At 37.9% G+C, this 13,646-nt stretch overlaps 1 protein-coding gene across 2 annotated transcripts in view; it reads left to right on the top strand.

Moving 5' to 3' along the window:
* The window catches only part of Taf4b (TATA-box binding protein associated factor 4b), a 96,517-nt gene that overhangs the window by 21,290 nt on the left and 61,581 nt on the right, over window positions 1-13,646 (top strand). The window contains exons 7-9 of one of the 2 annotated variants that reach the window (XM_070028654.1): window positions 1,126-1,416; window positions 3,683-3,806; window positions 5,445-5,550. In XM_070028654.1, the coding sequence (XP_069884755.1) occupies window positions 1,126-1,416; window positions 3,683-3,806; window positions 5,445-5,550 (521 nt within the window). Of the gene's footprint in view, window positions 1-1,125; window positions 1,744-3,682; window positions 3,807-5,444; window positions 5,551-13,646 lie in introns of both variants that reach the window. The other variant, XM_070028653.1, reaches the window with a different exon arrangement.

The raw sequence follows: 13,646 nt of genomic DNA, 5'->3' as shown, positions 1-13,646 counted from the left end.
TTATATTCAATTTTTAAAACATCTTTTCCATTTTGTTTCCCTGCAGATACACTCTAGATTTCAAGTTTAAACCTATATTTTTTTTCCCCATGAATGTCCAAAGCAGTTTGTTTTCTGCCTTGTGCTGGTCTGGATCCTTGACTTCAAGTCTTGTTTCTAAGCTTCTTTGCCCCAAGTGTAGCAGCAGTCTACTACTTGAGCCGCAGCTTTACTTTTGGTTTTTCGGTGGCTAATTGGAGATAAGTGTCTCACAGGCTTTGTTGCCCAGGCTGGCTTTGAGCCTTGATCCTTAATTTCAGCCTCCTGAGTAGCTAGGATTATGGGTGCATGCTGGTTTTTTGGTATTTTTAAAATGTTATTTTATTGTAAAGATGGGTTCTTACTTCTTAAGTAATTTCATTTTATTTTTTCTTAAGAAAAAAAAATTTTTTTTCTCCCAGAGCTGAGGACCAAACTCAGGGCCTTGCACTCACCAGGCAAGCATTCTTCTACTGAGCTAAATCCCAACCCCGAGAACATTTTTTTATGTTTTATAGACATAAGCTTTATAGGCAATCTGAATTTAAGTGTCACAACAATCTTTCCAAATAGTGGATGAAGTTAACCTACCAAATATCTTTTTTTTAATGTCTTTAAAAGAAAATACAAAACAAGAACTCTAGGGATGAAAACTCCAAACCTACTAGTGTTTCATTTGAACTTGTATTTCATCAGGATATGAAGATAGACACTGACTTAAGATCTAATCAGAAAATATGCTAGCTTATTTGAGGATATTATTTTAGATCTGATCCTTCTCTTTGTGTATAAACTTCCTATAGTTATTGGCAAAAGACCTCCTATGTTATATATTATGGAGTTTAGATGAATATAGAGAAGTATAATACAAAGTTTATTAAAAAAGTGTTTATTGAGGTATTCAAAATAAAGTTAATGTTGAAATAGCAAATTTCATATTGAAAAACCTTTTTGGGCTAGAAATTGATAATATCTTAGATTGTGGTAGCATAGAATAAAAGCATTTTTCGACTGAAATATTTAAATGTTCTACTTTCTGTAAGTTGTAAAGAAATAAAACATTTTATTATGCACCTATTTTATATCAGTGTTTTCTTTTCCTCTTAGAAAAGTGTAGTTCCCTTACGACAGCTTCTGCCTAACTCCCGGAGCTTTATTGAGCAGTGTATTCAGCAGACTTCTGGTGAGGTTGTCATTCCTACCTGTACTACAGCAGCAACAACTTCTCCTGTGGTGACAACTACAGTATCCTCAGTCCAATCTGAACAGCCCATCGTTGTTTCTGGAGCAACAGTACCTGGAACTGTGTCTGTGCAAACTCTGAATCCACTTGCTGGTCCAGGAGGAACAAAAGCTGGGGTGGTGACAGTCCGTTCTGTAGGTCCAGCTGCTGTCACGGTAGGATCAACAGCTGGAACTGTTTTGTTTCAAACTTCAAAACCACTTGTGACACCCATACCAAATACAGTAACATCAGTCTCTCTTCAGCCTGAGAAGCCAGTTGTCTCAGGTGCAGCAGTAACATTGGCTCTCCCATCTGTGACTTTTGGAGAAACTTCAGCTGCAGCATTTTGTCTTCCATCTGTGAAACCTGTTGTTACTTCTGCTGGGACCACACCTGATAAGCCTGTCATTGGTGCCCCAGTTCAAATCAAACTTGCCCCTCCAGGACCTCTCCTTTCACAACCTACTGGTATTCCACAGGCAGTTAAAGTCAAGCAGCTAGTGAGTAACATTTCATTTCTTTCTCATTTACTTGCAATTCAGAAAATTTCAAATGTTTAGAAAACTAGCAAGCCTAGTTAAGAGACTGGTAAGACTGCACACTCTTTACCAGATTTTTTGCCTGATTTTGCTTTCTTCCATTGTAATCACATGTACAAGCACCTATACAATTTTTGCTGAATCTTTTGAAAGTTAGTTGCAAAAATTGTGACTGTAACACCCTCAAATTTTCATACATGGGTCATTATTAATATTGCTACAGTATTTCCCACCCATACATAATATTCTTTTAGTGCTTTTTCCCCCTGATCTTATTTCTTTTTCCTTTATTTTATTTATTTATTTTGGTGGGGGCAGAGGGTTCAACTCAGGGTCTTTACCTTTCTAGGTAAGGCTGTATCACTTGAACTATGCCCTCAACCCTTGATCCTGTTTCTGTGTATTACTCTTTGGCTCTTTTAATGTATAAAAGTCTTCCATCTCTTTATGGTTTTTCAATATATTGCAGTGTTTCTAGTACCCAAACTCTTTCTTTATTGTTTTGTAATTTGGTACCTTCAGGGTTAAATTTTGGTTAAATATTTTGGGGAGGATTATGATTTTTTTTTTTTGGGTCCGGTCGTGGGCCTGAACTCTGGGACTGGGTGCTGTCCCTCAGCTCTTCAGCTCAAGGCTGGCGCTCTACCACTTGAGCCACAGTACCACTTCTGGCTTTTTTTTTCTGCTTATGTGGTGCTGAGGAATCGAACACAGGGCCTCATGCATGCAAGGCAAGCACTCTACCACTGAGCCACCTTCCCAGCCCTTGGAGAGGATTATTATGTAAATGATAACTTTTTGTTAGCCTTCTGATTAGATAAGAGCATTGAGTCACCAGTACTCAGCTGATTTCTTTTTTTTTAGTCCCTAACCTTTACTGGATTTCTTGAACTTACCCTGGAGACTGCCTTTAGCTTTGGTTACTTTCTGAAGGTTTTAGGATACTTTTTTTTTTTTGGGGGGGGGGGGTCCGGTTATGTTGCCTGAACTCTGGGCCTGGGCGCTGTCCCTCAGCTCTTCAGCTCAAGTAGCGCTCTACCACTTGAGCCACAGCACCACTTCCAGCTTTTTTTTTTCTTTTTACTTATGTGGTGCTGAGGAATCGAACCCAGGGCCTCAGGCATGCAAGGCAAGCGCTCTACCACTGAGCTACCTTCCCAGCCCTGTTTTAGGATATTTTTAAAAAACAGTTCCAAAATGTTCTTTTAGAAATGTATTTTGAGCTGGGCGCTGGTGGCTCACCTCTTTAATCCTAGCTACTCAGGAAGCTGAGATCTGAGGATCGAGGTTCAAAGCCAGAGCCAGACCGGGCAGGAAAGTCCTTGAGACTCTTACCTCCAATAAACCACTCAGAAAACCAGAAGTGGCGCTTTGGCTCAAGTGGTACAGCACTAGCCTTGAGCTGAAGAGCTGAGGGACAGCTTCCAATCCCCACGACCAAAAAAAAAAAAAAAAAGTGTATTTTGAAATGTTTATGGATACAAAAATATATCCAGGATTTGTTTAAAATAAGTGGGAATGACAGAGAAGTGGTTATAGGAATAGAGGAAACATGACTATCCTGGAATTACTCACTTTAATCTGGGTAATGGTATATATGGTTTCATTTAATCCTGTATATATACAGTTTTGAAATTTTCCATGATGTTAAAAACTAAAAATATAGTCTCTGTGGAGAGTTCTGTAAATTTCAGTTCTGCTCTGAAAGTATATGTGAGATAGATTTTTTTCATTTTGAACAAGATAATTTTGCTATATACAAACTTAAAGTAAGCATTTTTGTTACGGTAAAATAAAGGTATTGATAGGTAGATGAGTGCTCACCTACATTTTCCTAAAACAGGTTTTTTTTTTTTTTTTTTTTTTTAAATAACAGTACTGATTGATTTCATGGTTTTAGGTAGTCCAGCAGCCTTCCGGAAGCCTTGCAAATAAACAAGTGACCAAAATTTCCCATCCCACAGCATTGACCATTCAGAAACCAGGACAGAAGAAGATGCCAATAAACACCATAATGCCTACTAGTAAGTTTTCTTCATGTGCATGCTTAACCCATGCTATCATTCTACTTCCACTAGGTTTGGAACATAGTAGAGTTTTACCCAAGTTTGTTGTATTAATAGCAAAGCGATTGGGTATTTTAATTTGTGCTTAAGAGAGGTCTGGAAGGACTATTTACTAAATTTTTTGTACATATATAAATACTTTTTAGGGCTATGAGAAGTCTAACCCTAAATAAATCTTTTTTTTTTTTTTTTTTGGGTCTAGTCGTGGGGCCTGAACTCTGGGTCTGGGCGCTGTCCCTCAGCTCTTCAGCTCAAGGCTAGCACTCTACCACTTGAGCCACAGCGCCACTTCCAGCCTTTTTTTCCTGCTTATGTGGTGCTGAGGAATCAAACCCAGGGCCTCATGCATGCAAGGCAAGCACTCTACCACTGAGCCACCTTCCCAGCCCAAATCATTTTTTTTTTTTAAAGCCACTGCTCAGCCAGATCTCAGGAGGCTGAGAAATGAGGATTTGCAGTTTGAAGCTAGACTGGGCAGGAGACTCCGTGAGACTCTTTATTTCCTATAAGTTACTTAGAAAAGGCCAGAAGTGGCACTGTGGCTCAAGTGGTAGAGCGCTAGCCTTGAACAAAAGAAGTTCAGGGACAGAGCCTAAGCCCTTAGTTCAAGCCCTATGGCTGGCCTCCCCGCACTACCCCCCTCCAAAAAAAACTACTCATGATATCCTATATTTAAAGAAAACCTAGTAAATAAGTAGTATTTTTAACCATTTAAACTTACTTTCTTTTTAGAAGGTAGCTTTTTTTCCTTTGGAAGTCAGTTTTTTTTTTTTTTTTGTCAGTTGTGGGGCCTGAGTGCTGTCGCTCAACTCTTCAGCTCAAGGCTAGTACTCTACCACTTGAGCTACAGCACCACTTCCGGTTTTCTGAGTGGTTTATTGGAGATAAGAGTTTCACAGACTTTCCTGCCCGGGCTGGCTTTGCTTTGAACTGCGATCCTCAGATCTCAGCCTCCTGAGTAGCTAGGATTACAGGCGTGAGCTACTGGTGCCAGGCAGGAAGTCAGTTTTATACAGATAATATGTGTCACAGATATAGATATACACACATACTCTTTTTTTTTTGTCCGTCATGGGGCTTGACCTGTGGTCCTGGGTGCTGTTCGTCCCTCAGTTCTTCAGCCCAAGGCTAGCGCTCTACCATTTGAGCCACAGCACCACTTTTGGTTTTCTGATGGTTAATTGGAGATAAGAGTCTCATAGTCTTCCCTGCCCAGTCTGGTTTTGAACCACAATCCTTAGATCTCAGGGTCTTGAGTAGCTAGGATTTCAGGCATGAGCCACCAGTGCCCATCATTTTATATGTTTTTAAAATATAACAATATAGACATTAACTTAACTTGATTTTTCAGTGAATCATGATGCTAATTCGACAGGCAATTTGAGACCACATATAATGAAAATAAGAAAATCTTTATGATTTCTTTTGTAGGAAATATATTCATTGTCCAGTTTGAATTTAAGCATTGTTTTGTGGGAGCTTGACATTTTCTTAGATTATTCTACATATTTTAACTGTTTTCTTGAATTTTTCTTAATATGACATGATTGCTTTCTTGTATTCTGCTTTTTTTCATTTCCTTTTTTTTTTTAATAGCTTCCATTTTAAAGCAAATTACGCTGCCTGGAAATAAAATTCTTTCGCTTCAAGCATCTACTAGTCCAAAAAACAAAATAAGAGAAAATGGGACCGTATGCTTCAGGTAAATAAGAAAAAAAATGTTGAAACTGGATCTGATTTAAGGAAGTAATTTTTAAGGAGAAGACTAAAAGAAATCTGATGTATTGAGGGCTTTAAAATATTTTCTTGAGTATGATTTATGAACAAAAAAGCGCACAAATCTTAACTGGTCTGCTTTACGTATTTTGGAAGCCATGCCTATGTAATCACAATCCAAATCAAGATACTCAGCATATCCATCACCTTTATCCACCTTTAAAATCAATTACCCTTATCCCCTGCCTGTGGCAGTCACTGTTCTTATATCCATTACTATGGATTGTTTTTGTCTGTTCTTGAACTTCACATGAATGGAGTGTTATAAGTAGATCCCCTTCAGTTTTGCTTTCTGTGGTTTCAATTACTGCATTCAATAGTGTTTTGAAAATATTAAATAGAAAATCCTAGAAAAAAATTCATATGTGTATTGTTTTGAGTAGCATGATCAAGTATTTTGCCATCTTGCTCAGGAAGTGATCTTACCTTTGTTTAGCATTTCCACTCATGAGTCACTTAGTTGTCTTGGTTATTGAATTGGCTAGTATAGTAATGTTCAAGTAGATCTTATGTGGTGGCTTAGTGCTACATTGCAATGCCTACATCATTCACTTAATTTATCTTATAGAAATTCTGTTATTCAGCATCCTCACTGGAAGAGTGAGCACAGGACAATAAAGTGTTTTGAGAGAATTAAAAAAAGACGGCATTCACATAACACCACCGTGTATTGCTACAATTGTTCTATTTTATTATTCTTGTTAATCTCTTACAGTGCCTTATTAAACTTTTATTGTAGGGAAAATGTATATCTAAGAATTGTTTCCAGGATTTTCTCTCAGATACCAAAGTTCATTTATGTTCAAATTCTCTACATAAAATGGTATAATATTTATATAAAATCTGAGCATATATATTTAATATATATTCAAATACATATTTTAAATTCCTCCCATAGTTTTTAAATACCTAGTATAGTTGAAATAATGTGTAAATAGTTCTTCTATATTGTTTAGGGAATAATGACAAGAACAAAATTCTGTACATATTTAGCATGGACATAGTTTATTTTTGAGACAGTGTCTCACGATGTAGCTCAGGCTGGCCTGGAACTCATAATCATTTTGCCTTAGCTTCTCCAGTACTTGGGTTATAGGCATGTTCCCCAAAACCCAGCATCAGAGGCAAATTTTATTCATAGTCAATTAAATCATGGTTCATTCTTTTCTCTCTTGTGGTACTCTAAATTCCCCCCCCCCCTTTTTTTTTTCAGTATTAGGGACTTTTTTTTTAATACTAGGGATTAAACTTATAAACCTCTTGAGACATACTCCAGCTCTTTCATTTAAAAAATCTGGTTCTGAGTAAGATCTTGCTACCTTTGCCCAAGCTGGCTTTAAACTTGCAATGCTCATTTTTTTGCCTCCCACATAGCTGATACAGGTATGCCCCACCAGTCTGGAAGAATACAAATTCAGAGTTTTGCTAATGTAAGTTACATGCTCTTATGTTTGATCTTTCAAGGCACCATTTAATGTCTTGGGATGTACTTAGTTTTCTTTCTTTCTTTTCTTTTTTTTTTTTTTTTGTCGGTCGTGGGGCTTGAACTCTGGGCTTGGGCTCTGTCCCTGTGCTCTTTAGCTCAAGGTGAGTGCTCTACCATTTGAGCCACACACCACTTCTGGTACTTAGTTTTCATTGATAGTATATTTTACCTTTATGCTCACTCTTAACTCTACTGAGAGCTTCCATTTCACTTACCATAGTCCTTGAGACAGCTTGGTGTGGGCTATGAGGATGAGTTCAGTCTCCATAGGTTAAGAGAATTTTTCACTTGAATTTTTCTTTTCATTTCTAGAAAATTTGAAGTTTAGCTATTCTTTTTGTTCAGGTTATGCCAAAGCTGTTGTTGTTTTGTCTTGGTTTCAATATTTTAAATATTTGTAATCAAATAGTTTAGGGGGAGTAGGTTTTTGTAAATGTTAGGTTAAATGCTCCTGAAGCTACCTTTACAGGATGTAGATGTGTTCTACATTCTGGCTCTTTTTTGTTTTTTCTTGGCCTTGTTCTGTTACTCAGACTGGGTGTTTTTAAAATAATCTCTAATGCTGATTGTGGATTTCCTTATTTTTCGAATACTTTTGTGCGTGTGCGTGTGTGTGCGTGTGCGTGTGCGTGCGTGCGTGCGTGTGTGTGTGTGTGTGTGTGTGTGTGTGTGTGTGTGTGTGTGTGTGTGTCCTGGGGTTTGAACTTAGGGTTAGGTCGCCATTCCCTGAGCTTTTTCACTTAAGGCTAGTGCTCTATCACTTGAACCACAGCTTTACCTCTGGCTTTTTGCTTGCTAATTAGTCTCATTGATTTCCTTCACAGACTGGCTTTGAACTATGATCCTCAGCTCAGATCATCTCAGCCTCCAGAATAGCTAGAATTTTATAGGTAGGAACTGCCAGTGCCCAGCTTCAACTAGACTTAAAAATAGTTGTTCTGGCATATCTTACTAGAAATATGTCAAAAAACAAACCCACAAATTGTATTACAGCTGGTAATATAATTGTGTATCTTTTCCTCTATGTGAATGAGTAAAATTACTATTATTATTTTTTTTGGGTCCGGTTGTGGGGCCTGAACTCTGGGCCTGGACGCTGTCCCTTAGCTCTTCAGCTCAAGGCTAGCACTCTACCACTTAAGCCATAGCGCCACTTCCGGCTTTTTTCTTTTTGCTTATGTGATGCTGAGGAATCGAACCCAGGGCCTCATGCATGCAAGGCCAGCGCTCTATCACTGAGCCACCTTCCCAGCCCCGAGTATAATTATTTTAAAGTCAGTGCCTTTTTTTTTTTTTTTTTTTTTTTTGGCTACTGGGGATAGGCACTGAGCCATTCTACCAACCCCCTCTTTGCATTGGATATTAGTATGTGTGTATGTGTGTATACATGTATGTATGTATATGTATGTATGTATGTATGTGTGTGCTTACATAACTTGCTAGTCTCTGGGGAATTCTGCATCTGGGTTCTTTCATCTTTTTTTGTTCAGGGCTGGAGCTCTACCTCTTAAGTCCTTGCTCCATTTTGGTGATTTAGTGGAGATAAGAGTGTCACGTGCTAGGATTATCGGTGTGAGTCACAGCCCCTGGCTATATTGGTTACTTTTGTGTTAACAGACTTGGTTTATGCTCTGGCTGGCCTGAGCTGTGGTCTCCTACTTTGCCTCCCTGTGTCACTAGGGATGACAGGTGTATGCATTGTGCCTTCCTATAGCTTAGATAGTAGACATGTGTTACCATGCCTAGGCATTGGTTTAAGATGGAGTTGTGAGAACTTACTTTTTGCCCTAGCTGGCCTCAATCCAGGATCCCGTATCTCTGTCTCATATGGAGCTAGGACTACGGCTGCTTATGTGCCTAGATACTGCCTTGTATTTCTAATACTCAGACTACTTGGGAGTTTGGTTTACTTATACAGTGTCAGAGGAGAACATGAGAAAAATGTTGGACTTTTGAATTAATTCCCTTCAGAAAGAATTCATCCAGTATCCTTGAGGGCAGCAGACTAGCAGTCACCTCAATCTACTCTGAGAGTGGAAACCAAACTGTTAAGTAACCTTTCCAAGACTCCTTGTAACTTTGGTTTTCCTACCTCAGGAGGTAGTCCCTTAAGGTTTTAAGCTAACACGTACAGCACTTCTCTGCTGGATTGTCAGCCTCTATTTTTAGTTTCCTAGTTCCCTGCTTGGCTTCTTTTGATTTTTCTTCTGCAGTGCTCTGGTGGCAAATGCTTCCCATCTTTATAGGATCAAGCCCCACCCTGAAGCTGTGGGATCCTGGAACTCCCAACTTTCTATCTTAATGAGGTTGCCTAATGCTCTGTTGGCTTTTCTGCATCTTAGCAGCTGCTGTCTCTGTGGCAGTTTAGTGTCTTGTTCCACATCAAGAACTAGCACATCCCAAGGAAAAAGAACAAAATAGTTTTAAGTGGGGCTACCTCAGCAAGGTTCTCTGCTCACAGGACTGTGGGTCCCCCCGCCCAAGATCTGTCTCCCTTGGTATCTTTCTGATGCCTTCAAATAGACTTTTTTTTTTTTTTTTTTTTTATGTCCCGTCATGGGGCCTGAACTCTGGGCCTGGGTGCTGTCCCTCAGCTCTTCAGCTCAAGGCTAGCGCTCTACCACTTGAGCCACAGCGCCACTTCCAGCTTTTTCTTTTTGCTTATGTGGTGCTGGGGAATCGAACCCAGGGCCTCTGGCATGCAAGGCATGTGCTCTACCACTGAGCCACCTTCCCAGCCCTCAAATAGACTTTTAAAAATAGTTGTTCTGATTGTATCAGCTTTTCATGCTTAAAAAAAAAAAGGCTATTGATGTGAGAACAGAATCAGAAACCATGAGGTAATTATTAGTAAATTTTTGTGTTCAAGTCTCTATTGGAGTTACTGATTTGCAATTCACTTTCTGTATGTGTGTGCATATATATGTGTCTATGTGTGTATATATATATGTATGTGAAGATGAAGTCTAGCATACATTTCTACCTAAGCTGGCTTCAAACTGAGATCCTCCAAAGTAGCTAGAAATATGGGTATGAACCCAGCTTGAGTGATGTGTTTTGATGAAGAGAACTTTTAATTTTTAAACAGCAGAATCTGGTAATTTCTTTTTCTTTTTTTTTTTTTTTGTTTTTTTTGGGTCCGGTCCTGGGGCTTGAACTCTGGGCCTGGGCACTGTCCCTCAGCTCTTAAGCTCAAGGCTAGCACTCTACCACTTGAGCCACATCACCACTTCCAGCTTTTTTTCTTTTTGCGTATGTGGTGCTGAGGAATCGAACCCAGGGCCTCATGCATGCAAGGCAAGCACTCTACCACCCAGGGCCTTATGCATGCAAGGCAAGCACTCTACCACTGAGCCACCTTCCCAGCCCCTGGTAATTTCTTTTATGGAAAGTACTACTCAAGACTTAAGATATCCTTCAGAAAGTCTTAAATATAATGACCTTTATTGTCTGTTTTTTAAATTTTACTTTGTTTTTTATAGTGTCAGGATTCTATTGAGGAACTCTATATCCACAGGCTGCAGCCTCTTTCCTCAGCCTCCTAAATTCTGAGATTACAGGTATTCACTATCACTCCTAGATGCCTCTACTTCCTGTCCTTTTCTTTGTCTATTTCTCATACCGATTTTCTCTTCCTGATTTCCTTGACTCTACTTAGGGTTTTGCTGTTCCTTATAATTCTGAATATAAACTCATTGAATTCTATCAATAATATTTGTTTGGATTGGCATAGCTTTTAGTCAATAGGTCTATTTTCTTCAGCTGGCCTCTTTAAAAATTTGACCTTCTGTGAACATGATTTATGTCTTCATGTATCCAAATTATTTTAATCCAAAGTATTATAATTTATATAGATTGTTATTTTTTGCTTCATATGTCTTGACTTTTGTTACTAATATGTGAAAGTGCAGGTTTTTATCATCTACCAATGATCTTAGGTTTTTTCTGTTTTTAGCTTAGACTATTTTAGCTTAACATAAACATTCATGTATGTAATTATATAAACATTGATATTAGCGATGAAATTAGAATTATAGATTGACTAAGAGGACTTTTGATATATAAAATATGTAATTATTTTTTGATATTCATGTATGTGCTCACTTTAAAAGATAAATATACAAGAAAATTTATCCTAAGTCAAACTACAGAGAAACAAGTTTGGAATTCCAGTGACTTCAGTCATTCGATATTCAAATGGTACATTTTAAAAAACTAGTATAAAATAATCTTCAAGCAAAATCTTGGATAAAAGATGAGAAAGCAATAATCATATGTCAAAATGAACACAGATTTGAAAAAATAAGAATTTGAAAGTGAAAACTAGTTGAATTAAAACTTAACTGTATGGATAAATCAAATTAGGCTGTAAATCAAATTTTTTTTACTCAAGAGAATTCATGGAACCTTGTGCTAAAGATTGGGGGTGACTTTTGACTAAAGAACACTTTTAGCCCCATTTTTTTTTACCCCAAAGTCTCAGATACAGTTTCCCCAGTATCAGAGACCCAAGAACTAGTGTTAGTTGTAGCCATTTGTCCCTAAGGAAATTCCATCTTTAGGGCAAAATCCTCCTTTAAGATATACTCATTGCTGTTTTTCCTGACACTTTTTTTGACAGATTCTGTGAACCCAACAATGGAATGAAAATGTGTTAGGTTGGTCTAGTTAGGCATTGTGTAATTGCTCTTCAGTAAATCTAGTCCACTTACTGCCTGGAGCAAAAGTGTCACCATTACTACTGTATTTTCTCTGGGAAATTTCTAGCTTATTACTTTTGCTCATTTATCTTGAGTGCTTATTGCTTTCTAGACTTAACGTATATATAGCAGCAAGCAGGGTTTTTTTTTTTTTTTGTGAGACCTACACGCGCGCGTGCGTGTGTGTGTGTGTGTGCGCGCGCGTGTGTGCGCGTGCGCGTGCGCGCATAACAATTTCCCAATCTTTTGTTTAACTTGTAGCTGCTTTTAGTATTTCATATAGGAGATTTAAAAATCATATTTATTAGTTTTACTAGTTTTTTCCTTGCAGCTTCAATTCTAAGAAATTAGAAGTGCTTGTACAAGCCCATTATGATATGCTCCTATGTTTTCTACCAAGATTTTCTGTACATATTTACCAGATTTTTCTTTATATTTTTAAATTTTCAGCTTAGCTTTTTCCCAAATTTATTTTTTTTCTCATTTCTTGCCACATTTTAAATTAATGTCAATTAGTTATAAGAGGGGGTTTCTTTTAAGAGATGAATGGGATTAGTCTGATCAAGGTAATATTGAATCCATCTCCCTTCCCAAATAAATCTAAACAAGCTTCATTATTACATTTTTACACTATACATAGTGTAATTTTAATCCTCTTAAGCCTCTCCCTCTCTCTGTTTACACCCCCCTTCCCGCTCATCCACTAGTACCCATACCAGGATAAGACCTGCTTTACATTCTTGTTATTCATTTTTAAGTGTATGTTAATTTGTGTGTGTTTTGTGTGTGGTGTGTATTTGTGTGCACGCGTGTGCATGATGAACGTGTGTGTGTGTGTGTGTGTGTGTGTGTGTGTGTGTGTGTGTGTGTGTGTGTGTGTGCATGTGCATGCTGGACCTGGGGCTTGAACTCAGGGCCTGGGTGCTGTTTCTGAGCTTTTTTTTCCTTAAGGTTAGTGGTCTGCCACTTAAGTCACAGCTCCACTTCTAGCTTTTTGGTGGTTAACTGGACAGGAGTCCCAGACTTTCCTGCCTGGGCTGGCTTTAAGTTTTGATCCTCAGATTTCAGCTTCCTAAACATCTGGGATTATAGCGAAAGCCACAGTGCCCAGCATATTTTTTTGAAGGCATTTGACTTAGTATTTCATATGTAGATATATAGTAATTCAATCAGATTAACCCCTTGTTTAGTCTCACTTTCCCCATCCCTTCTGCATCTATTACTCAACAGCAACAGTACTTTCTGAAAAATTAATTATCTTTCTGATTTGAAATACCACCTTTATATTAGTAAGTTCCCATTTACATAAAGGAGCATTTTATTTAAATAATATTTTCATTTTTATGTTCAAATTACAATGTGTTCAGTTGGTACAATATCATTGTTTATTTTCATACTTTATATCATGAATTCTCATAATCAAAAGTATCTTGGTATTTTATTTTTCACTGTGCATGAATTCTAGAATTGGCATAGAAGTTCCTTGGAAATTTTATAGAGAGATTATGTGATTAGGTTAATTTGGGAGGAGAATGGACTTATGTGAAAGCTCTCATCTATAATGATTATATTCATTAGAATCAGTAAGGTAGATAACAGAAAAGATGAAGAATAGATTCATATTCAGTGTGGAAAATATACATAGGAAAATTGGAAAGTCACCCTATTTTGGAAGGCATTTTATGATATTTAAGACCTGTTCTCATTTGCATTCACATTCATGTTCCCCCTGTATAGTTGTAGAAGTGAAGTTTGCTGAACTCTGTTCCCCAGTCTTCACATGATTGTGTTCCTTTACATTTCCCACTTACCTTTTAGGAGAGGCTTTGCCTGGCC

This window comes from Dipodomys merriami, unplaced genomic scaffold (assembly GCF_024711535.1).
Source record: "Dipodomys merriami isolate MVZ:Mamm:240054 unplaced genomic scaffold, mDipMer1.0.p SCAF_2, whole genome shotgun sequence".
NCBI lineage: Eukaryota > Metazoa > Chordata > Mammalia > Rodentia > Heteromyidae > Dipodomys > Dipodomys merriami.
Note: the sequence above shows the minus strand (reverse complement) of the source record. Positions and strands in the feature narration are given on the sequence as shown.